Consider the following 25,561-nt stretch of genomic DNA (forward strand, 5'->3'; position numbering starts at 1 on the left):
AGCGCACCTGATCACGGCATACCTCTATGTGGTTATTCCGATTGTAGTGCAAATTCAGCACACGATAGATTTCACTATCACCGCTCACGTGAAGATCATCGGCACTCTTGACACCTTCGCTAACAGCTTGACGTGCATATTTCTCCATTTGAATGTAATAAAACTCCCTGAAAAGAAGCAGAAAAAAAATTCTAACTCATTCTAACTCCATTCTCAGAGAAGTTTTCCAAGAAAATCCCAACAGAGAGATAATCCATTTAACATCTCTCAAATTCCTTATTCTAACATCCCCCTAGAGAACAATTGACAAATCCTGATAAAGGATATAGATTTCACACAGAGCAGTAAAGAGAGAGAGAGAGAGAATGCCATTGACATAGACCTACATTGCATGTTCTCTATATATGTAGGAATAACATATAGCAACATGAATGCATGTAGTAGCATCGGAGTTTAATTGAATGCCACTGAGGAGGGGCGGGGGATGCCCGAGTATGTGGTTAATAATGTAAATTTTAGAGAGAGAACGAGAGAGAGAGGGTACAATGACCCAAATTAAATAATGTTTCACTTTCGATTACCCCCCAAACCCTCCCCCGCTCGATTATGTGGTGGGAAGTTATTGCAACACTGTTGTTTCAAACTCTTCGGTATGCATATTTGCTGGGAAATTCATCTGATTTTCCCAAAGTTTTCATATTTTAAAACAATATTGGAAAATGACGAATAAAATGTTTAAAATCAATAAAAAATTCTCAACATTTTTTTTGAAAAAAAAAAGAGATTTATGCATAAAAATGTAGAAAAACGTTTTTCCAAAAGACAAAAATCTTTAAAATGATTATAAACAAGAAAAGACGTAAAAAATAGAGAAATGTAATACTAAATTAAATTAGAGAGAAAATTATTCTATTTTCTCTACAATTTAAGGGACAGCCGAGCAAAACAAAAAAAGAGACTTTAAGGTCCCTTAAGGGTTTAGAAAAAGTTTCATACCTCATTTCTTTAGGGCATTTTTTGCTTTAGAAGTCTTTCTTAGATTATTTTGTTCTATTTAGTTAGGAAATATTATAATTTTAGTTTTTTTCCAAACTCTTAAGTGATTTTTTCTACCCCGTTCTATCCTATTTTATTCCTGCATGGGATAAACAAGGGATGGTCAAATAGTTTTGAAAATTCATGGGATTATTTAGAAAGCGGCTTTCGAGCTAATCTTTAAACAAAAAAATTGGAATTTTCTTGCATTCTTTTTAAAATTCTTAACTTGAAAACAATTAAGAAAAACCAAGATTTGGTATTCTTGGGTCTTGATATTTTTCTTAATTTTTAGGATAATTGAAATACTTAATTATTTGATTTTTTAAGGTAAAATACGCGCAAACAACTTATCGAAAAATTAATTATGATTTCAAAATTAGGAGTAGATTCTAATACAACTCTTGTCATTTCTTTCCTTACAATTCGTCTGATGTAAGATTTTTGGTATTCTGGGAAAAATATTATAAGATTTTGACATTTTATTTCTTTCTTTAAACAGGCTCTGAAAGAAAATTACTTTTCCAGCGCGCTTTAAAGTTCATTCTGACTGTTTTCTGGAAAAACTTATTCCTCGTTTTTCTTTTACAGAACGACAACAGAACGATTGAAAGACTCGATCTATCAAAATCTTACAACAACTTTTCTATTCTTAGAAATGAAAAGAAAAGATTTTTATCAGAATCTCCCTCTTAATCCCAAAATTTATTAATTTCTCACAAAAACTGCAAAAAGCTTCTTTTATATTTATGTGATCTTTACTATCATCAAGCTAAAACCTGGCAGTATGGGGGTGTAAACTACTTAAAGTAACATCCGCACTACAGTTAAGTGGAGTGTTCAGTTTAGTGTGTACTGAAGGTGGTATGTTGAGGAAGAAGTATACGTACAAAAAAAAAGGTTTGTAATGTCATAATAACAATAATCTGTGCATGGGATATTTTCTTCTCGGTGGTTTGAGTGAGAAATAAGAGGTACTTTCACACTTTTCATTTCATGACACGACACACTCTCTCTCATGGATGAGGTGTTGCTGTTGAGATGCAAAAAAAGCACCCCCAAGAGCTCCCTCGTGAATGTGTGTCACATGTGGGGGAGGCGTACAAACTATATATGTGCTGTGTGCTTTGCATGTGAGGTTGGATGCGAGAGAACTGCATCCTCATTCCCCAAATGGTGTGGTGGAGCCCTCGGGAAAGCTCATGATGGGGGGTGGGGGTTGGAAAAGTAGTGTGAAAGAAAATTGGCACAAGGTGAAAAGCACACACTCATCCAACAATAAACCCTTTGCTCCGGTAAACTTGGTGCTTAATCGTTCCGAGAATTTTCACCCCTTTTCACGGCACTTCTTGGAAAATGTGATAAGACGATTTCATATTATATTGCTTAAACTACGTCAGAGTCAAAAAGATACACCGACACCTATCTCTTCTGTGATGAATTAATTAACAGCTTTGATAGACACTGCATGTGGAAGAGGTTAATTCTTGGAATTCAATCCAAAAGCTTCTCAATTGGATGTCACAATAAATAGCTCAAATTACATGTTCAATGCTTCAGGAATTTGTCTTCAAAGGATTTGTTTGATCTGAAGATTTACGTTCCTAAAAGGATTTTGCAGATTATCTTATTCCTCTTATTCATTTAATTAATTTATCAAATGAATTTGAAATGGAATTCTGAATTAAATGCCTTGAATTTCTGAAGGTAATCTTGCTATAAAAGTGACAAACAGCGCCCTCATTTTCCATAAATACCCGAAAATAATCTCATAAATTTAGAAAGCTTAGAATATTCTTTATAAAAAGATCTTGTGAGTTTTTGAATTATGGCAGAAAAAACTTTTATAGCACTCTAGACACACCAAAAAATTAATAAGCTGATTTAGAAATTCTTGAAGAAGTAAAAAAAAATATCTCTGTAAGTTCCTTTGGTTGAAAGAATTCTAATTTTGATTTTATGGTAAGTTGCAGGTTTTTCTTTCATTTTCCTATCATAATTTTTCTAGACAAAATAACAGAAAGATCCTTTATAGCACAATATGTGTCTCGGCTATGCTATAAAGGATTTTTTTACAAACTAGGTTCCTGAGGTGTCCGTTCCAAAGTTTTGAATTTTTATAAAATGTTTCAGAATAAAACGATTAATAAACAAATATTTTAAAAAAATCCTAATAAATAAATTATTAAATGAAAATTTTGTAATTTAAAATCAAATCTTATAACCAACAATCTGGCTATTTTTCATACAACTTCATCAAAAAAAAATCACTCAACAAACCAACAAAATCTCAACACAAAGCTTAGAGTACCTAAACACTCTAGCCTAGAGCATTGCCCTCTATTCGCTTCACTTTGCAATAATAGGGTGAAAGTGTTTGAAAATAATTCCTCTTGCACATTATCCCCCCACAATGTTGACACTCTTTTCCTCACAAGAGAGAGAAAATTTCCCGCGTTGGGGAAAAGGTTTTTTTTATTGTTGCCACATTTGTTGAAAATTGCCTGTGTGTGTGTGTGGAAATTTTTGCAGAATAGAGACGCTTTTGAAACTTTATGTCGTTGATTGAGTGCAGAGAAAAAAAGACACATCAGCCACACAATTCTGCTATAATTAACAAAGTGCTTAACAAAAGTTGAGAGATCGCGGCGGGGAGAAGAGATATATAGACAAAAGTATATGGGGCTTGTAGTAGAGAAAAAAAAGGAGAAAATTTCTCATCTTCTATTGGGTGCCGCAGCAATTCACTTTGGCTTCAGTGCGTTGTTGCCTTTTTATCATTTCAATGTAGTTTTTCCAATTTTATTTGCATGGAAATTAATTAATTAATCTCCTTCTACATGTTGTCTCATATGAGTGGGTGCATGTATGAGAAAAAAGCCAATTGAAATAACTAGAGAAATTTGATATGAGGAAGTATGCAATTGTCGGGAGCTCCTCTTCCCTCATAAATGAGACAAAAAAACATGCAGAAAGAGGCAATTCGCGCTTTAAGGATTTTCATCTCAAAATTACGCATTCACCTTTTTTTTATCTCTTTCTCTGTCATTGAAAAGTGTCTCTCTTTATGCTTTGGCGCGTGATTGAAATCAGTGCTCAGAAGGCTGAAAAAGGGAGGCAATGCGGCGTATTTGTACTACCCCACTAGGCGCCTCCACTGCATCCTATTCACAGTGAAAGTAGCTTATCTCAAATTATCAACACCCATTCATCTCCAACAGGATGTTTTATGCTTATATGTGGAAAATCATCAAACCATAAAGTCACTTTTTCAGATTTCCACGCATTTTGTTAATATTCAACGAAATGAAACTAATAATAAAAAAAAATCCCTCAAAAGCGATAAAAATGCAGGCAATTGAAGAAAAAAAAAAGAAGAATCCCAAGGAAAAAAAATACGCGGGAACTTTCTCACAAATTGTAACGGTTTTCATCCCAAGACGAGGGTAAAAAGTCGCGTCTCTCCCATCTCCTTCTTCTTGTACATTTTTAAGAAAAGAAATCAACTCCTCACAACCTACCCCATAGGCATCTCTGTAACGGTCTTTTCCTTTCTTCACACTCCGCTCTCGCTCATACATCTCAAGTCACCCAAAAAGATTCCTTCAACCCCGTCCATTTAAAAAGACCCCTCAACCTTTACATTTCCCATTGTTCCCCGGGGGTTTGCACCTTTTCTACCGCTCAACTTGTTTATAAGGCGCACACACACATTTTTGGGGTGCCTTGTCTTCCAAGACAGCGCAATTGTGCTGAGATTTCTCAAGCCAGCAAAAACACGTCCCTTTAAATCCACAAAGAGCATGAGAATGTTTTTCGTTGAATAAATGTGGGAAAGACGGTCGGGGGGGTTTGCGAGGAAATCATGACAAGAAACACACGAGTAACTTCTTAGCGACATTCCCACCCTTTACCCCAGAGAGAGAATGCGCGGAATCAAAAGTTAAGAGAAACGCCCAGAGAGTTTTCTTTAATGTACATAGGTAACGACGATACCATCAGTAGTGAGACCACCATGGTGTACAAGGATGAGGGTTTTAGGACCTTGCATAAGGGACACAGCAGATGCTGAACCGGTTAAACAATGCATCGTGGTGTAATATGATCATTTATAACTTAACCAACAAGAAAACTGCAAGGAGATTAAAGTTCAGAGTGATTTTTCCTCAACTTCCGGGTGTTTTTAATTGAATTGATTAATTATTTTATTAGGCAATTCTAAGGCTAAATTGAACTTTTCTTTTTCATGGACAGTCTTAAAAAATTAATATCTTGACGCTTTCAGCGATGTTTCGGTTTATTAAAATCTATAATTAGTCTTTCAAATGACACTGATAGAGGAATTTTGTCTTCAAAGAAATTTCTCCCGGCTTATTAAAATTATTTTAATCTCGTCAGCTTAATTTTTCTAAATTTCATTCTTTCAATTATTTTTACCTCTTAATTATTCTAAAATCTTTATCCTTTTTTTTCAAATAAGTTTAAAAGGAAGACAAAATTAAGGGAAAGAACTTTCTTAGTTAATTTGTTTTAGGGTTTTTCTAATTTTCTAATTTTTTTAAGTCTCTTTTTAAGTTATTGGAACTTTGAATTTTATTGATTAAGTTTACTTTTCAGAATAAGTCAAAAGAAAGGTTCGATTCAAAAAATTAAAAAGAAAGAAATTAGATTAATTAATTAGAATAATAATAATTAATTAGAATTAAATTGAAAGAAGAATTAGGTGGAGACGCCCGGTAATTATGTGGAAATGTTATTTAAATTGTTAAAATAATATGATACATAGTAGTGCAGTGGGGACGCCTGGTTAAATTGAAAATCTGTATTTGAGTTGAAAATAAACCTTATTTAGTTTTTCTAAGTTTATTTTAACATGCGGCGTTTCGAAGGTGCTTACCCTCTTCTTCAATTAATTTGAAATAATTAAATAATTTAGAATAAGTTCTAGGAAAAGAAATCTTTTTTTTTCCTCTAATAATTTAAGTCAAAAATATTCATTTTGAACCCTACCTAATTCAATAATTCTACGAGTTCTTTAGAGTTCTAATAAATTTTGAATTCGATTTAATTTCATGGATTTCTTTCTTTATTATTTTTTATCTAATCTGTGAAAAAATGACAGCCTTTTAAGGCGAAAAAAATTCAAAAAATCATTCTAAGCTTCTATGAAAAAATATTCTGGTTTTGTTTTAACTTTTTCTTCTCAAAGGAATAGAAAAATATTTAATAGGATTTTATAATACTTTTCTTCATCCATTAAAGATACAAAGAAAATTAAAATAATGGGCCTAATTCAGGGACCAAGAAACCCTTGAAATTCCCTTAAAATCTTGAAATATCAGTACAAAATTAGGCCCAATGTTCAATACTTTTCACAATTTTCTAAATGATATTCTAAAAAAAATTCACATTGAATTCTAATTGCTTTTTCCTCTAAAATCATCCCCTTTGCAATTTCCAATTCTCACATTTAAATCGATATTTTTTCGATGCATTGAGAAGCCCTGATTGAAGATTATCAACTGTCTGAGATTTAGAGGTTCGTCATCGGAGGGTGTCGTACAATTGTCTCATATTGCAACCCCTACATTCGGACACCTCACCCTCTGTTTGTCGCCTCTTTCTCCGAGAGCCTCTAAAGGCCTCTCTTTTGTACTTTATGTCATGAACGAAGTTTGAACAATGATTTTTGGGATTTGCACGCACATAACGAGGAAGAGGACAAGAGCCTTTTTTCCCACTCTCTCTCGGGGAGATTTCAATAAAACTGCCACATTCGAGGGAGATATATTTCCTACATCATTGAAGGAAAAATACATAATTCTGTCAGCAAATAGCATGAAGGATTAGGATGAGAGGCTAACAAATATTTTTCACTAATTGAAAATTCTTCCCGCAAAAAAGTGTTAATTTTGCCACCAAAGGAGGTGCTGCGTGTTCAAAGAAAAGAGGTGCAAATAGAATGTGTGTCAGGTCAATAGACTCAAACACCATGAGTCATCGTGTCAACCTCTTTTTTTTTCCTCTATATCCAACAATTTAATGCCTTTTGCTTATTCGTCTTTTTGCCGCAAAATATGGGCTTTGCGTGGTTTGAAAAAAAAAATTATGCATTGAGGAGGTGTTTTGTGGAAAATCTGCGGGTAATTAGCAAGTAAATGGAGGGGACTTTTTAAAGAAAATCCACCATGTTTTACACATTTTCTTCGATATGCCGCGTACACACCTTTTGCTGCGATTTTTTTTTCCTCCATAAAGAATTCATTTTATATATGCCAAGCACTTTTCCACTGCTCTCCCCACTCCCCCTCCCACCACCATATCGTGTAGCTATGGGTATGCAAAATGAAAGAAAAATATGAACATTGTTATCCCACAAAATTACAAACCCATAACTAACTTGCCAAGTGTTGGCAATGCGCGCGATTCTTTGGGATTTTCTCCCTTGTTTCGGAGGAAAAAAAGAAAATTGTGAAAGGGTTGGATGCGTCAACACAAAATAGCCATTTCCTTCATTCTAATTAGCGTTCATACCTTAATTAAGTATTTTTTAATTAAGCCCCTAAACTTTCTTTTGACGCGAATACCTTTTGTGATTCCAGGTGGCAAGAGAATGAGACTTTTTCGCCAAACCCCCCCACACGACACTGCCACCCTCTTTGTGTGTTTTTTTTTGTCTCTCCCGCCAAACGGATAGAAGAACAAACACTTTAATTAGGTAATTAAATAATTCGACTAAAGAATTTTTTCTCTCTGTTTGTACATTTTTGAGGTGAAGAATTGTTTTAAGGTTGGGTCACATACACCCCACCTTTCAACTCTTTCTCCCACAGGAGGGTTGGAAAAGCGTGTGAAAGGGAATTTCACATGTGGTGCAAAAAAAAGTCCACACGTTGAAAGGAAATCGTGGCGCAATTGTTTGTGCCAATGTGGGGGGTGTTGCTATAACTTGCATGTCGGAAGTTGGCTATTTCCTTCAGAGTGACGCCTTCTGAGGAAACCCCAAAAATCATCCCCCTTTCTGATTGGTGGCAACACGCAATGTTTCTCCCCGCTTAAATGGTGTATTATATTATGTGTATATATAGTGTTTCTTGCGCGGGAGGTGGTTTTTCAACGTCTAAGAATATCTTGATTTCCAATCGCACCGAAATGAAAGGCCAATAAAAGTAAAGAAGTTAAAACGTTAAATATTCTGATTTTCTCATCAATATTTTACCAATAATCAGCATAAAAATTCTAAATAATTGCCAGATTTAATTCAAATAAATGCCAGAATCTTAAAATTTGATGCTTTTCATCGTCTTTTCCTCAAAAATATTTATTTTAATAAATAGAAGGGGTCTAGTTAGAAATCCATAAGAGAGGGGTGTTTATAGAAAACAATATTCTTTTAATTTTAAGAAAATTAAAAATTGTTTAGGTTAGATTAAGATTAATTTATTGCTAAGTTGTCTATGGAATAACTTCCTTACATTAATTCAAAGTTTTGCAAACGATTAAATTACAAAGGGAGGGAATTCAAGAAAAAGAAAGGGGAAGTCGAAGTTTATGACTAAATCAGTCGTTCCATTCTAATTAGCAGACTTTGGAAATTTATGTATTTGTAATTTCTAACGTTAAACGTTTTTCTTATATTAGACATTTCTTTTTAAACATTTGACATTTCATTTTAAATGTCAGATGTGTTTTTCTCATGAATTAAAATTAAAAAAAAATTGGTGCTTAACAAAATTTTTGACATTTCTGTTCTAACGTTTGACATTTAATTTCAAATGTCTGAGACTTTTCAAAATATTTAACGTTTCTTTTAAAAAATTGATATTTTTAAATTTTTTTTACAGTTCCTTTCAAACGTCTGACATTTTTTCTAAAGTTTGAAGTATAATAATTTTTTTTAAATTTATTTTCAAACGATTGATGTTTCCGAGCAAATATTTGTCATTTATTGTAAAATTAAACGCTTCTTTTACAAAATTTGACGTTTGTCAATTTTTTTTTTGACATTTTCTTTCAAACGTCCGAGATTTTTTAATAGAGTTTGACTTTTTTTTCTAGATTTGTAGTTTCTTTTTTTTATTTTACAAAACTTTTGACATTTCTTTTTTTTTAACTTACGTTTAACCTTATTACGGTGCAATATGTAAAAAATGTTCCCAAGTGGTGTTAATAAATAATAATAATAACTTACGTTAGAAAATTTACTTTTAAAAAATTTTCTATGAATTTATTTAATTTTTCAGGCTGAGATATTTTTTTTAAAAGAATAAGAACTTTAGACTCTAAAGACAACCCCAAATTTGCTAAATTTTTCAAAGGGATTTAAACATCCTCCCTAGCTACATCACCAGGGGGGCAATAACTATGGCCTAAGGTGAACCATGAACGCAAGATTTGCGATCTTTATATGGAGTGATCGCAAGATCGCAAGTGTGACCGCAAAAATGTATGGAGTGATCGCAAGATCGCAAGTGTGAGCGCAAAAATGTATGGAGTGATCGCAAGATCGCAAGTGTGAGCGCAAAAATGTATGGAGTGATCGCAAGATCGCAAGTGTGAGCGCAAAAATGTATGGAGTGATCGCAAGATCGCAAGTGTGACCGCAAAAATGTATGGAGTGATCGCAAGATCGCAAGTGAGCGCAAGTGAACGCAGAAGAGATAGCAAGATTTTCACATATCATTCCTTCTCTTTTTGTCTTATGTGTCTTATGTACATACATATATCTTATTTCCCTCTTTTTTGTCATATATTTACGACATTTTTTTATTTCATGCTGTCTCACTCCGACTTGTGAACTTCAGATCTTTGATCCTTATCACATTTGCCGCCAAAATAAGCATTTTTTCCATAATTCTTTTTTTTTTTTTGAATATTTGGGGATATTTTTCTTTCTCATGAAAAGTGAAAAATGCGTAAATAAACTCTGAGTTTTCCACTTCTAACATACACTGGTACTGTTTTCTTGTGGAAATAAAAACATGTTGGTGCATAAAAAAATAGAAAATTTGTTCAAAAAGGCGGAAAATGTGAAGAATAGGACAATAAATCCGAAATTCACAAGTCCGAGCGAGTAGTCATACGACAGCAATGTCGTGTGACAGAAAAGGAAAGAAAATAGTATAATCATGAAAGGATGAGTGAAAGCGAATGATACCCAAAAACATAACGCTCTTGGTTTTTCCTAGTTTTTCAAATAAAATCAAATGCATACCATATAATTATACAAGTAGGTATAACTACATACAAGCCTTGTAAAAAAAAATTATTAAATTTTTGCATAAAAAATTTAGAGAATGAAATGTTGGTCGGTGAAATGCAAGAGAAAGAGAGTTTTTCCAGCAGTGTCACATGATATGCGCGCGCAGCCAATCAGAGCATTCATCAGCTGCGTGTACACTTCCAACGTACCAAAGCACTTTGCGCACTGCTCGCAAAAGTTGATAATAGACAATTTCAAGAATTTTATAACAAAATTTTGCTATTTTAATAAATAAAATATTGTTACCTACTTAATAGTAGGATTAATATTCTATTTTTTTTTTGAAAAATTTAATAATTTAAATTAGGTTGAGAGTAATATTATGTATGTACATAATATTATTAAAAGCAAAATTCGTTAAATAATAAAATGTGTTTAATTTTAATAAAGGATTTTATTATATATATTATATTCCGCACATTACATTGATATAAAATCCTTAGAATATTGAATTTCATTTTATACAATAGTTCAGGTCGATTGAATGCAATAGTAATTACATAATGTAAAGACCTGCATTTTACTACTCACTCACACAAGATGTTGGAACAGATCTCTTTCTCTCTACCTCATAATGTCATACTGGGCTATACTCTTCAGACTCATGTAATAAACAAGAAGAGAAGATACTACGAGAGTGACACAACTTTAGTAAGTGAGAAAAACGTGAGTACCTATGCACCTCATTTATTGTACATTGTACTTACAACTGATTGTAAAATAATTTTTACAACAATTTTTAAGATATTGAATTGAATTAATAGGCAAAAATAAAGCATTTCGAGTTTATGCATTTTTTTGTTGCAAAAATTTTCAAAATTTTCTTTTTGATATAAAAAAATTTAATTTTCAAAAACCCTCTTGTTTTTTTTTATTAAATATTTTTTAACTATTAGCAGTGCTTATAATTTTTTTGCCGTATTTATCAAGCCCTAATATAATGTAATTAAGTTCTATTATACATACATACTCAAATCTTCGTCGTATTTTATGCTCTGTGTATCATATTTATTTAGTTGTTAGAAAATGAGGTCTATAGGTACTCACGTTTTTTGCAGTTACTAAAATGATTTCGCTCTTGTATGTAGGCATGTTCAAGAGGGTTTTTGAAAATTAAATTTTTTTCTATCAAAAAGAAAATTTTGAAAATTTTTGCAACAAAAAAATGCATAAACTCGAAATGCTTTATTTTTGCCTATTAATTCAATTCAATATCTTAAAAATTGTTGTAAAAATTATTTTACAATCAGTTGTAAGTACAATGTACAATAAATGAGGTGCATAGGTACTCACGTTTTTCTCACTTACTAAAGTTGTGTCACTCTCGTAGTATCTTCTCTTCTTGTTTATTACATGAGTCTGAAGAGTATAGCCGAGTATGACATTATGAGGTAGAGAGAAAGAGATCTGTTCCAACATCTTGTGTGAGTGAGTAGTAAAATGCAGGTTTTTACATTATGTAATTACTATTGCATTCAATCGACCTGAACTATTGTATAAAATGAAATTCAATATTCTAAGGATTTTATATCAATGTAATGTGCGGAATATAATATATATAATAAAATCCTTTATTAAAATTAAACACATTTTATTATTTAACGAATTTTGCTTTTAATAATATTATGTACATACATAATATTACTCTCAACCTAATTTAAATTATTAAATTTTTCAAAAAAAAAATAGAATATTAATCCTACTATTAAGTAGGTAACAATATTTTATTTATTAAAATAGCAAAATTTTGTTATAAAATTCTTGAAATTGTCTATTATCAACTTTTGCGAGCAGTGCGCAAAGTGCTTTGGTACGTTGGAAGTGCACACGCAGCTGATGAACGCTCTGATTGGCTGCGCGCGCATACCGCGTGATCAATACGTAAATTCTCTCTCTTGCGTTTCTCTCGAGGATTTTTTCTCCTAAAATGATTTTTCTATAATAAAACCTAATAAATTTTATTTACTAAACTGATGCTCCGTAGGAAAAAATACCTGGTACACGTTTTCTATACCATATGAAGAAAATTTGGTGATAATTTTAAGTCAATACAAGCTCTTAACTCAGAAACATTGCTATATTAATTCATTTCATATCATCCTAACGGATAAATACCCAACGAGAATTATTTTTCCAAATGCTGACTTTGTGGAAATAATTTCCAAAATATGTCGAAAGTAGCTGCCCTATTTTGGAAGGAAATCATCTTTCGTAATATATTCGGCATATTTCCTTATCAAGCAGCCCAATTTCTGCCCTATTTTTAAGTAAAAAAATTGGGCAGCCCAAGTGGAAGATATCTCGAAAAAGTTTCGACGCCTTCCCAATAGGGAATTAGGTATCGACTAACTGTCGAAATTTTTCCTTCCTCCATTTCCTTTAATATTAGGGAAAAAATAAGGCCGCTTGTCGACTAATATTCGACATGCTTTCGACAATCTTCCCAATTTTTGCCCTATTTCTTCCCAATTTCTGCCCTTCTCCAGATTTTTGATTTCATATTTTGTCAACAGATGGACTTTAAGGTGTAGAGGTTAATGAGCTCAATGGCGTACTTATTCGTGCGCGGCAAATCAAAAATTTACTTGCTAAAATTAAATTCGATTTATTAATTATCTGAGACTTTTGCATCCAAAATATGTTGACCAACATGTTTCAGGATGTGTAAAGAAATTTTAAAAATACTTTCAACAAGGTTTTGGAAAATTTCATTTTTTATGTGCAATTAAAATATAATTAAAAATAAAATTTTTATGAAAGGCAATGGCATTTTATCGCCTATGGCAAATATTCATGTCGGGAAAAGGGTGTGGCATGGTTTTCCAAAGACCAAGGCGTCAGGATAAGTCGCAATATAAAAATATTAATATTCATTAATATCGTGTTCCATTTTGTCTTGGCATTTTATTGTTGTCATGTAAAATAACGCCATGGAGGCCCCAATATAATCATCTGATGTGTGAAAAGAGCAGAAGAATATAAAAATATGTTGTTTGAATTGAATATTATTGGAGAGAAAGAGACAAATAACGAAGAAATCAAAGCAATATATGTCGACATACTTTCGAAAATTTTTCCTATTTCTGCCCTATTTCGACGGTAGGTCGGAATATGGTCGGCCACGTTTCGACATCAGCTTCCCAATTGGGCAGAAATAGGGAACATGCTTTCGACGAACTTTCGGCAGAAAAATTGGGATTTTTATTCCCCATTTTCGTCAAGGCGTCGAGATTTTGACCAATTCTCGACAAATCCCTGCCGACGGATTTACGATAATTTTCCCTATTTTCAAGCGATTTCTCTCGTTGGGTAAGAGACAAGGTATAAAGAATTAGTTCGGAAAAAATATATTAGGAAAAAAAATAATAAGTTTTATGTATTCGATCCCGAGACCTTTGAAATAAAAATCAAGCCCGCAAAACGTGTGCTGCTACGGCTGCTACCTGAGAGCAATCTCAGAAGGCATAAGACTTTCACACAGGCGTGCACGGGTGCCCGAAGAGAGAAGCAGCACACACACACACATAAATACCGTACACAAAATGACACTATTTTTATGCCTAATTTTCAATGATTCTTGATGACTATATTAATATTGCTTTCTCCTGGGCACCTTATGAACATTTTTTTATAAGAAAATTAGACTGGTGGGAGCCAATTTTCTTTATAATTTGTATTAAAATTATTTGCCTTATAAATTCGAGTGAGAGAACCATGCACGGAAGCACCCCTCACTCTCATAGTTTTGGTAAAGGGATTAAAAAATGTATTTGTCTCCATAAATCTATCTTGTTCACACATGGTCAGCGAGTGAATATAGAAAAAAATCTACCAAAAATTTTGTATGGAAATGTAATTGCAATTGTATATAAAATAAAGAATGAATGCGAAAATGTATGGATGAACGCAAGATCGCAAGATCGCAAGTGTGAGCGCAAAAATGTATGGAGTGATCGCAAGATCGCAAGTGTGAGCGCAAAAATGTATGGAGTGATCGCAAGATCGCAAGTGTGAGCGCAAAAATGTATGGAGTGATCGCAAGATCGCAAGTGTGAGCGCAAAAATGTATGGAGTGATCGCAAGATCGCAAGTGTGATCGCAAAAATGTATGGAGTGATCGCAAGATCGCAAGATCGCAAGATTGAGCGCAAGCAACTGAACCATGATCGCAATAGTTATTGCCCCCCTGTACATCACTGGACAATAGATACCTACATACATACATAGGTATTAAGTGTAATTATATTCTTTCCCTCAAATCGAGACATATTCGTCACCCTTCTTTCTCTCTCCCTCTCTCTCTTTTCACCCCAAAGACAGCACCCTCTGTGTGATCACCAACACCATATTCCTTTGAATTAATTCCCCCTTTCCCCTCAATCATCCCCAAATTGATTTTATATGAATGATAAGAAAGAAAATTCATAGAAAAAGCTTAATGACTTTCAAATGGACTCACCTGAAGTTGGAGAACCATTTCACAAGTTGAGCAGTATTGTTCTTGTTGAACTTTATGTCCGGGAAGTACATTTTCAGGACAGCAGAACTGGGATATCTCACCCAGAAGAACATCAGTTTCGCCTTCCGCAGATGCATGGGTGTTAATGTAGACGAGTGCACCGTAGTTAAGGTATTTACATTGCTAAATAAAAATGTTTTTTTTTCTTCATATAATTTGAGATATTTTTAACAGCCAATAAGGATGAATATTTTGCATTTCTTTTACTTATTTGTAATGCTATTCAACACTTATTGATTGTCTCAAATGTAGATAGCAATCATCCCCTATTGTTTTCTAAGGTATGTATGTAGGAGAGAAAAATCAGTATGGCTTCACAAATAAAACAAAAATTCTTGTATTCCCATCAAAAAGGAAAAGGGGACAAATCCCTTGAGAATCTTTATAAGTTGAAGATTAGGGTGAATGTGTGTGGGGGTGGAGAGAGTCTATTGGGGGCAAGCTGAAGGGTAAATTGGGGTTGATTATTAGATTAGAGGGTAATCAAATGGTAGTCTAAATGTATTTTTATTTCCCTCCCCCCGAAAGGTGTTGGATGGAAGGTAAAAAAAAAACAACCCTTTCCCTGCTAAAAGTTATTACTATAATTGTGTCTTTTAATCAACAACACCCTCCATCCGAAAAAAAAATATCCACCCCTTGAGACGAAATTTAAAAGAATAAAAATAACAAAGGGATGGGTAAGTAAAGTGGTTGGATTAATTATTAAATGAGCCTCTTGCCCTAATTGCTATTCAGTACAATAGTGTTGGAGTTTTGAAACATGAAGAAATTATGACACTTCTTGGGGGTGAAAAACAACCCCAAGATATCTCAATCGATAAATGAAGGGGGGGGAGTACGTCGAGGTGTACGTCTTTTTCTCAACCATCAAACACAACTTTGTGCAATTTCTGCATGTCCAACAAGGTGGATGAAAGACATTTTCCCGCCACCCCCACGTATGTTGAATTATTGAAAGACTTTTATGCTGTGAGACTCAACTGTCAGGGAAGTGAGCATACGGTGAAATTCCCACACAATCCCTTACCTGGCAGAAGCAGTAAGACATTTCGTGGGAGTGCAAGAAATTCGCAACAAAGGGGGTTAAAATCAAGGGGTGTTTATCTGGCGAATATTTTGGTTTTTTTTTTAGCGAATCATTCGAATATTTTCGATTACCTGAATATTTGACTTCACACGAACAACTTTTGCTAAAAACTGAATAACGCAAAACCTAAAGAAAATCCAAAAACGTATTTAGGAATTTTTGGTTTGAATTTAGTCTTTTTTTTGGGTTGAATTTACTACTTTTTTTAGAAACAAGTTACTACTTTTCGTTTTGAATTTAGTCCTCTTTTTTAGACTTTAATGATTTTTTTTGCTAAAAACCAAAAAAAAATCCAAAAACGTGTTTAGAATTTTTTGGTTTGAATTTAGTCTTTTTTGGGTTGAATTTACTACTTTTTAATATTGATTTACTACTTTTCGTTTTGAATTTAGTCCTTTTTTTAGACTTTAATGAATTTTTTTTTGCTAAAAACCAAAAAAAAAATCCAAAAACGTATTTAGGAATTTTTGGTTTGAATTTAGTCTTTTTTTGGGTTGAATTTACTACTTTTTAGAAACAAGTTACTACTTTACGTTTTGAATTTTGTCCTTTTTTTAGACTTTAATGATTTTTTTTTGCTAAAAACCAAAAAAAAATCCAAAAACGTGTTTAGGAATTTTTGGTTTGAATTTAGTCTTTTTTTGGGTTGAATTTACTACTTTTTAGTATTGATTTACTACTTTTCGTTTTGAATTTAGTCCTTTTTTTTAGACCTTAATTTTTAGACCTTAATGATTTTTTTTGCTAAAAACCAAAAAAAAATCCAAAAACGTGTTTAGAAATTTTTGGTTTGAATTTAGTCTTTTTTGGGTTGAATTTACTACTTTTTAGTATTAAATTTATTACTTTTCAGTTTGAATTTAGTCCTCTTTTAGGCTTTAATGATTTTTTTAAAGTTTTTTTGTTCCTCGATCATTGAAGTTTTGAGACTGAAAACTAAATATATATCGGCTTGGATTTAGTCTTTTTTTTTTGGGTCAAATTTAGTCCACTCTAGCTTGAATTTATAATTCTTCGGCTTGAATTAACTAATTTTTTTGAGCTTCAATTTTAGTCCTTTTTTTTTAGACTTTATGTAATATTTTTTAAAGCTTTTTGAGATTGGAGATTGCCTTTTTAGGATTGAAAACCAAATACTTTAGGCTAGAATTGAGCAGATTTTGGGTTGAATTTAATACTTTTTGTTCTTTCTAGGCCTAAATTAAATATTTTTATGCTTCAATTTAATCTCTTTTAGGCTTGAATTTAGCATGACTAGGGGTGAAATTACTATTCGGTTTGAAATAAATATTTTTCTAGGCTTCTGTTTCACAATCTGAGTCATTTAGAGGGTAAAAATCAATATTTTGATTTCTTTGGCAAAACATCCGAATATTAGGGAATATTCCGAATATTTGCCGAAGATTAATTCAGATAAACACCCCTTGGTTAAAATAGAATAAATAGAGCTTTTAGCGCGCACACCTCACAAGGAATTTTTATGCTTTGCACTTTGCGTGCTGCAAATTTGTGCATAAAATTGCCAATGTTGGGATGGGGATGATTGCCATTGGGGGGAGGGGGTGGCAAACACCTTTAGTGGTGCAAGCCATTGTGCTTTGTCATTGTGAAAAGGATATGGTAGGCTCGTACATTGGGTCGCCTGAGTTGCAGTCTGAGTTGCGATCGTTGGTATCCATGGCGGCACGGATGTGCCCGTAATCGGGTGAGCTGCCATGGTGTGCCGCAGCCAAGAGGGCCGGATGCAGCATCGTGGGCGGATGTGGCAACGGCGGTGAGTCCCGTGTGTCCATCATCCCACCGAGACCCGGTGGACTTGAGGACATCTTCATGTGGTGCAATTGCGCCGGCTGCGGCTGTGGTCCGTGCGGCCCATGGGGGGCGTGCGGATTGAAGAAGGGACTATACGGTGAGAACACCTGTGACTCGTGCAGCGACGGATTGGGAATGGCCACAGACGTGGGCAGAGACATGGGCATCATCGACGGCGGGGGCGGATGGTACGACGGCCGTGGCGATGGGCTACCCGATGGAGTACTCGTGGCCACGCTAACCGGTGGATTCGTATACCCCTTCCCCGTGACACTATTTGCATTCTCCATCTGACCCTGTGGTGGCCCAATGCCATCCTGAGCCAAGATTCGACTCACTGTTCGCGGCGTTATTCGCGTATCCGTGACCTTTGAGCGCTTCTTCTTCGGCGTCACCACCAATGGCAGTGCCTCCGTTTGCTCGGGATTCTGCTCACGCGGATCAGGTATGCAGAAATCATTCAATTTCATTGTATTGTACAATGCTGCCGCTGTTACGGGATTCATCTGCTGCTGCTGCTGTTGCTGCTGCTGTTGCTGCTGCTGCTGCTGCTGCTGCGGTGGTTTGGGTGCCTGAAACATTGCCGCTGTGGGCGAGGGACGTACATGAGGTGGCATATTCATTGTGTTCATTCCTAAACTACTTTCATGCTGCTGCTGCGGTCCGTTCACGTGCATCGGCATTCCCATGGGTGGGAAAGCGCTGCCGTTCATCCGGGGTCCGCCCTGACTCTGTACACCACCCATCATTGCACCTTGGGCATGATTGCTGAGCCCACCGGTGCTCGACGGCGGCTGCTGACCTAGACTACTAACAACTCCTCCATTACCTGCTTGATTGCCGCCTCCCGATCTATCTGCAACCTTTGTTCGCGGTGACTTTCGATCCAGCAGCTGTGACGCCATTATGAGATCCTTACTCAATTGCTCAGCTGCCGCCGCGGCGGCTTCGGATTGCTTCCCAAGGAAACGTCGCTGATGAATGAAACGCGTCACAATGGAATCCACGAGATTCGACAGGGATGCCGTAATTTCGGATTTCAGCATATCAGCCAGCCCCTCGAGCTCAGAGCCCGACATTGGTCCCACGGGATTCGACGTTCGCATCATACTCAATCTGTCCGACAGCTCTGACGGGATTGTCGAAACTTTCGGTAAAACCCCCGTGGGCATTTGCATTTGCGGAGGTTGAATTTGCTGCTGCTGTTGCTGCTGTGGTTGATTGGGCGAATGGTGGGTTTGTTGTTGCTGTTGCTGCTGCTGCTGCGTATGTTGCTGCTGCTGCTGCGTGTGCTGCTGCTGCATCTGTGGCAGTGTATTTTGCTGCACTTGCGATTGATTCTGATTCGGTGGCTGATGTTGTGCCTGATGTTGCGTTGTTTGCTGATGAGAAACTTGATGTGGTTGCATTGTTGGTACATTTGGGGCACTTTGATGCTGCTGTTGCTGCTGCTGCTGCTGCTGCTGCTGCAAACGTTCACGTTCACGCTCATTGTGCTCAGCAACTTCCTTTGCCATTCGTGCCTCTTGTTCGAGAAACAATTTTTGACTCACACCCAGGTACATGGCGGCAGCATTGCTAATTGCATGATGTGAATGCTGTGCATGCGGATGCTGGAGGGCAGCCAGCTCGTGCACAGCACTACTTGTGGCATTGTGTTGCATATGCTGCAGCAGGGGGTGGGTACCATTGAATGTTGGCGGTAGGTGTGGATGCAGCGGCAGCTGCGCATGGAGCTTACTCGGGAGCATCTTACTCATCACCTGAGACAACATATTGGGCGTCGATGTCTTGGGTGATGGTAAATCCTTCAGTGGCGACGACATTGGCATTCGCTGACTCACTGAAACCTTCTCACTCGGCTGCTCAATCACATCATCTTGCTCCATATCACTGGAATTATCATCAGCCTCCTGACTTTCACTCTCTTGCTCCATTCGCGTGCACAATTGCACATACTTCTGCTGCATCTCCGCAAGTTGTTCCTGCATTGAGCGCAATTGGGATTTAAGGGCATTCTTCTCGACGCGCTTCTGGTGAATTTGCGGCGACTCAATGCCATCATCGTCATCCTCGCTCATTGAGCCGAGGCCCAGGTACAAGCTGGCCGCCGCCGCGGATGCTGCATAACGCTCCACGGCACTATTGTCATGTTGCTGCGGGTGGTAGAGCTTTCGTTTCTTGCACCCATTCACTTGGGGTTGCTGCGGCACCGACAGTGCCGGACTCGATCGCATTGTCGACACAATATTCTCCACGCGTGCCCTCTTCATGTCCAACGCCACAGGTGGATCACCTTTACCCTGTGACGGTGACATTGCGCCATCTTTGTCGTTGTTGGTGTCCATATCGAGCTCCTCCTTTGGCCTCAGCAGGAGGCTGTCATCGGGATCGGGTGATGGGAGGGATGCATCGGAGTCTGAGCGTGAATTTAGCCCCGTCATCTCATCATCCAGCATATCATCGCGACTTCGACTGAGCACCACGTCCTTCTTCTGCCCACCACCACCACCTTTTTGATTCATATGATTCTGCTGTGGCCGCGTATCTGGGCCCGCTTGGGATGTCTCATCGGCACTACTTGAATCCCCCAGTGAGATGGAGTCATTCCTTTTGATCACTTTACCCCCACACCCCTCACTGGAGTCACTCATATCACCACCACTGCCACAATTGCCACCCACCGAATCACTCTTAACGTCCGAATTGATACTGTTATTGTTATTATTCTTATTAATGCTGTTATTATTGTCCGGTGAGGTGCTGCGGCGCTCCCCGCAGCTTCCGCCACCCTGATGATTCTGCTGGGCAGCACGGAGCTCCTGATCGAGCGCCATTAGCTGCTCCTTTTTATTTTGCAGGATGTTGCGCAGCATGTGGTGCGCCAGGTCATTCGCCTGTGGGGATGTACTACCACCATCGAGGTCCACACTACTGCCACTACCACCGAGACTACCGCGTCGTATCACTGCACCACCACTCGCGCCACCCGTGCCACCCGCCGACGAATTCAGCTGGGCACCCTCGAAGCCATGATTGGCCACACCGTCCGCATTCACAACTGCGTCCATCGTGGAAAGTAAGTCCGGTCCAGAGGCGTCCTGCGCCTGTTTCACTTGCCTACCCAACAATTCGTTGAGCATCTTCGCGGGCCCGTAATTCGGGCCGAACAGTCCGAAATGCTGCTGACTTTGGCTAAAGATAGCCCCGTAGAGACCTCCACTCATGAAGGATGGTCTTGAACTGAAATTCGGTATTGACGAGTAACTATTTCTTGGTTCGCCCGCGTCTACACGCTGTCTGGTACGTTTGGATTTCTTCAGTAACTTATCTCCGTACAAGCCGTAACAGTCTGTGTCCTCCTCTGATGACATCATAAGAACAACACAACTTTATTGGCCTAGTGACCATAAAAGTGGGAGATGCGTTCCCCCCTCCAATGTTCTTCACCGTATTGCTCGTCTGCTTACACTTATTACTCAATACTAATTTCTCTTGATGTTTCGCACGACTCTGTGCCCCTTCCACTTGCCGACGATGCCCCTCTCTTAACCCGGCCTTAGAATTCCCCTTCCATCGCATGGACCTGGGCGAAAGAGAGAAAAGAAAAGAAAATACAACCATTAGTTTCATTTTTTTTTATTTTACTTCCCTCCACAAAACATACTACATACATATACACATCAATGTACATAATCATGTGCCAATGCTATATACATTTGTATGCGGTTGCACATCTCAAGCCAACAACAACATAAAAAAATTCATTGAGATCTTCTTCATCTTCTAGAACAAATCCTTAGACACAGTTCTAGCCGTTCTAGCAATTCTAGGATAACTTCTAAAAATCTCCTAGAATATTATTGCAAACATATAAATTCTCTCCCAGCATAAATTATTCTCTTTTTAGCACATAAATGCCACACATAAATGCATCTGGGAAGAAGAGAAGAAAAAAAGTAAAGGAGGAATCCCTCGAATTTATCGCACGAAAAATGCAGAGCCATGTGGTGGAAAAGAAGGGGACTCGTGCCCCTATATTGTGGGTATCGCACAAGAGGCATTCATTCATTTAAGGGATTGCCGGTACCTCACAGAGAAATCGTGTGCTATGTGGAATTATTTCCTCATGTGTATTTGTGCCAAAACAAAATACCTCATCGAAGGGAAAGAGACTCGGCAGAGTGCTCTTAAAACGTTTTTTTTTTTTCAGAAAAAATGGAATTATTTTCTAGGAAAATAAAAAAAATGAATTTATTTATTAAGAATTAGGGGAACATGGCCCAATCCCGACCTCCCTTGATTTTTTTCAATCCTCTATTACTTAAAAACCGATAAGACTTTTAATGTAGTAGGTTATGGGAGCTAAAAAGAGTATTAAATAGGCTTTAAGATGATACCAAATCTAAGAATATTGATTTTTTATTTTATACCATCTTTTTCTCATTCTGCGCGGACCTTTGGAGGTCGGAACTGGGCCACGTTCTTCTAATTATTTAATTTTATATTGTTGAAAATAACATTTTTGATTTATTATTATTTTTGATTTTTTTATAATCTTTTTTTTTTATAGAATAATTTCTAAACAAATAATAAATTCTTTAAATTTATTCAAAACGTACAAAATATAATATTAATTTTTAATTGGTTCTAATAAAATTAATAAGTTTCTGTTATATTTTTTTTATTCTCTAAATTAATTTAATAAAAATACTCCATCAACTAATTGATTTTAAACATTTCAAAAATTCTTTTTAAAAATTAATTTCAAAGCAAAAGAAAACTTATATAAAACTATTCTTTTTTTTAATCCAGTTTTTGATTAGATTAAAAATATAAAAAAAATAGAAATATTTATTTGGGAATTTTTAAGGTTAGCGAATCTTTATTAAAAACTATCTAGGTAAGATGTATAGTTATAACACTCTGATAAAAGTCTACGTCACAAAGTCTTTTTTGAAATTTTCGTGGAATCTAACTTCAAAGTTTCGAATTTAAAAATTTATGAAATTGTGAAAAAATATTCTTTACTTACTAATCTTAAAGTTTTACCTCGATATATGAGACTAAGGGGTAGTTTCTGATAAAAATCTTTTATTTTATTTTTACATTTTGTTTCTACTCTACCTTTAATCGTATCTTTTAAGGAAAATCACTTTTCTAGACCTCTTCAGAGATCTCTCTGACTATTATCCTGAACAAAAAATTCTTTGTTATTCTTTTACAGAACGACAATGGAACGATTTAAAACACTCATCTGTCAAAATCTTACAGCAACTTTTCAGTTGTTAGAAAAGAAAAGAGAAGGTTTCATCAGAATCTATCCCTAAAGTCATGATTTTCAACGAATATTTACCAAGTTAGAGAATTTTAATTTTGAAATTTTCACGAATTCTAACTTCTTTTAAGATTCTCTGAGAAAATTCTTCATCATGATGATTTTTTAATAGGAAAGGTCACTAAAACAAGGATGTAAAGGACCTAGATAAAATCTAGCTCTACCTAGATTTCTAGAGAGTTAGATTTTCTAATATTTTTTCTAGTAGACAACTTTTTCGGTATTGATGGGAAATACGAAATTTAAGGGTTTTACAAAACCCTTTTCTTGGTTTATCATTATTAGCCTCTCTATTTTATCCTCCTATATCACAATAGTTAAAGTTTATTTTTTAAAAAAAATCCGAAAATCAATAACTTTCAATATCACTGCCCCCCTAAAGAAATTCAACCGAGCTCAATGTCTGAGAATGAAGGAAAAGAAGAATATAGAAGACACGCTCCATGGAGGGTAGAAGGAGAAAACGGCTGTGTTAATTTTTTGTCGTTCTGTTGGTGCTTGGAGAAAGAGAAAGAAAGAACGCATTTGCACACCTGGATGAGTGATTTCGTGTAAGCAGAAGGCACCCCTCACGGAGGACTCTCACGACGAGTCAGCTGGACGAAATTGAACTCTCCTGGGTTGATTTTGGGGTCCACACACAAATGGTGGCAGACAAACCAATTTTCACCGCCGCAATTCTCATCATCATCGTCTAGAGGTAATTTAGAATTTTTCTTCTTCTTTTGCGATCAGACTCTTTTGTGGGGCGGGTACGACGAGCGGTGTGCTGTGGAGTCATCGAAATTACATATTTATGAAGGAAGGACGAAAATGTGGAAGACTCAATTGGATATGATTGAAAAGAATCACATATTGTATGTATACGCTACAACCTGAAGGATTTATGAATAAATTAGAATGTCTTAATAGCACACTACACCTTGGTTGTTGGGAAATTCTCACAATTTTCCCGGGTGTGGTTGGGGAAGGGGGTTTGGGGGGTATGAAGAATCGATGGGGAGGTGTTCAGAAAAAGTGAGGGTGGAAAAAAAGTCAGTAAAGTTGGTTTTCTGTGTCGCGTATGGAAATATTGAGTAAATAACTTTGATAAATCTCCCCGATAAGAGGCACTTAAATCAACAAACATGGAAAAAAGAGAAAGACCTAAATGGATGCGAGGGTGGGAGGCCACGTCTCTTGTTTAACCAGATCAATCAATAAATTTCTTATCGACGTTCAATAAAAGATTGTATGTAGCACAACAAACTAACACATATTCTTTGCGCTGCTTTGCACCCCCTTCAAGTGAATTTTCTCCACCATTTGGTACCTTTCTCCACACTTTCCCATATAGCTTTCCCACAATGTTAAGTACTACGCTATTGTGCCTTGTTTGACAATTTTTGCACTACCTTTCTTACTATATATAATAAGTGTATATAGCACATATAAAGGGAATGGAGAAAAGTGGAAACAATTAATAAATGATAATATTCTCTTATACTATGTGGGAGAGGGTGTTCTCTGAGAAAATATTTCCCACGACATACAGAGAGTTCCGGTCTCAGGTTGTAGGAAATCATTGGCGCATGAGAAACTTCCAAGACACTGGTATAGTACGAAAAAAAAAACAACAAAGCCTCATTCACCCCTAATTATGATGAAATATTCATGGGCCATATTGCACACACTATACAACTTCAAGCACTCCAGTAGCACTCCTTGGGAAGAGAGAGAAAAAACTGGTGGAAACTGTGACATACGGTTGAGTAATTATTGTAAATTTTATACTTCAAGGCGATAAGGTCTTGTTTTTCGTTCAACTTGTGAGCTATTTTCCCTCCTTTTGCAGTGTTGGAAGAACAAAAAATACGAGGGATAAGAATTTTCTAATACTTCCGGTGTATTTTTCTTCCTTTTTATTACTTTTTTTTAAAGAAATTTTCTTTGAGAATTGAGACTTTTTGACTTTTCGAATTAAGGAATTTTTTTAAAAGAATAATTTTAAAAGATCGACCGTTAATTATTATTCGAGAAAATAAGAAGACGTTTTCTATCGTTTTTAGGCTAATTATTTGTTATTCTATAAATCAATTAACATTAACAATAATAAAAAAAAAAATTAGCCTAAAAACGACCGAAAATCCTTCTACTTATTTTCTTGAATATTTTCAGAATTTTTCTATTAATTCAAACAAGGGGTGATTATCTGGCAAATATTTTGATTTTTAAGGCGAATCACCTGAATGTTTCCGAAAATTTGAATATTTGACTTCACATGAACATCTTTTGCTAAAAACCACACAACTCAAAACCGAAATGACTCCAAAAACGTATTTAGGACAATTTGGTTTGTATTTAGTCTTTTTCTTTGTTCAATTTACTACTTTTTAGCGTAAATTTACTATTTTCAGTTTAAATTTAGTCCTGTTTGTGGCCTAATGATTTTTTTTAATGTTTTATTAATCAATCTTTGTTGTTTGGGACTGAAAACCAAGGATTTATCGGTTTTAATTTAGTCTT

At 35.9% G+C, this 25,561-nt stretch overlaps 1 protein-coding gene across 10 annotated transcripts in view; it reads right to left on the minus strand.

The window, feature by feature from the left end:
* LOC129790657 (homeobox protein prospero) overlaps positions 1–25,561 on the minus strand; it is a 205,145-nt gene that overhangs the window by 23,966 nt on the left and 155,618 nt on the right. For 4 of the 10 annotated variants that reach the window (XM_055828271.1, XM_055828273.1, XM_055828270.1 and 1 more), the window contains 3 exons: positions 17,526–21,304; positions 14,757–14,911; positions 8–167 (listed from right to left, as the gene is read on the minus strand). In XM_055828271.1, the coding sequence (XP_055684246.1) occupies positions 8–167; positions 14,757–14,911; positions 17,526–21,095 (3,885 nt within the window). In that variant the 5' untranslated portion in view covers positions 21,096–21,304. The remainder of the gene's footprint in view (positions 1–7; positions 168–14,756; positions 14,912–17,525; positions 21,305–25,561) is intronic. The other 6 variants (XM_055828277.1, XM_055828276.1, XM_055828278.1 and 3 more) reach the window with 3 other exon arrangements.

Source organism: Lutzomyia longipalpis, chromosome 2 (genome assembly GCF_024334085.1).
Source record: "Lutzomyia longipalpis isolate SR_M1_2022 chromosome 2, ASM2433408v1".
Lineage (NCBI taxonomy): Eukaryota > Metazoa > Arthropoda > Insecta > Diptera > Psychodidae > Lutzomyia > Lutzomyia longipalpis.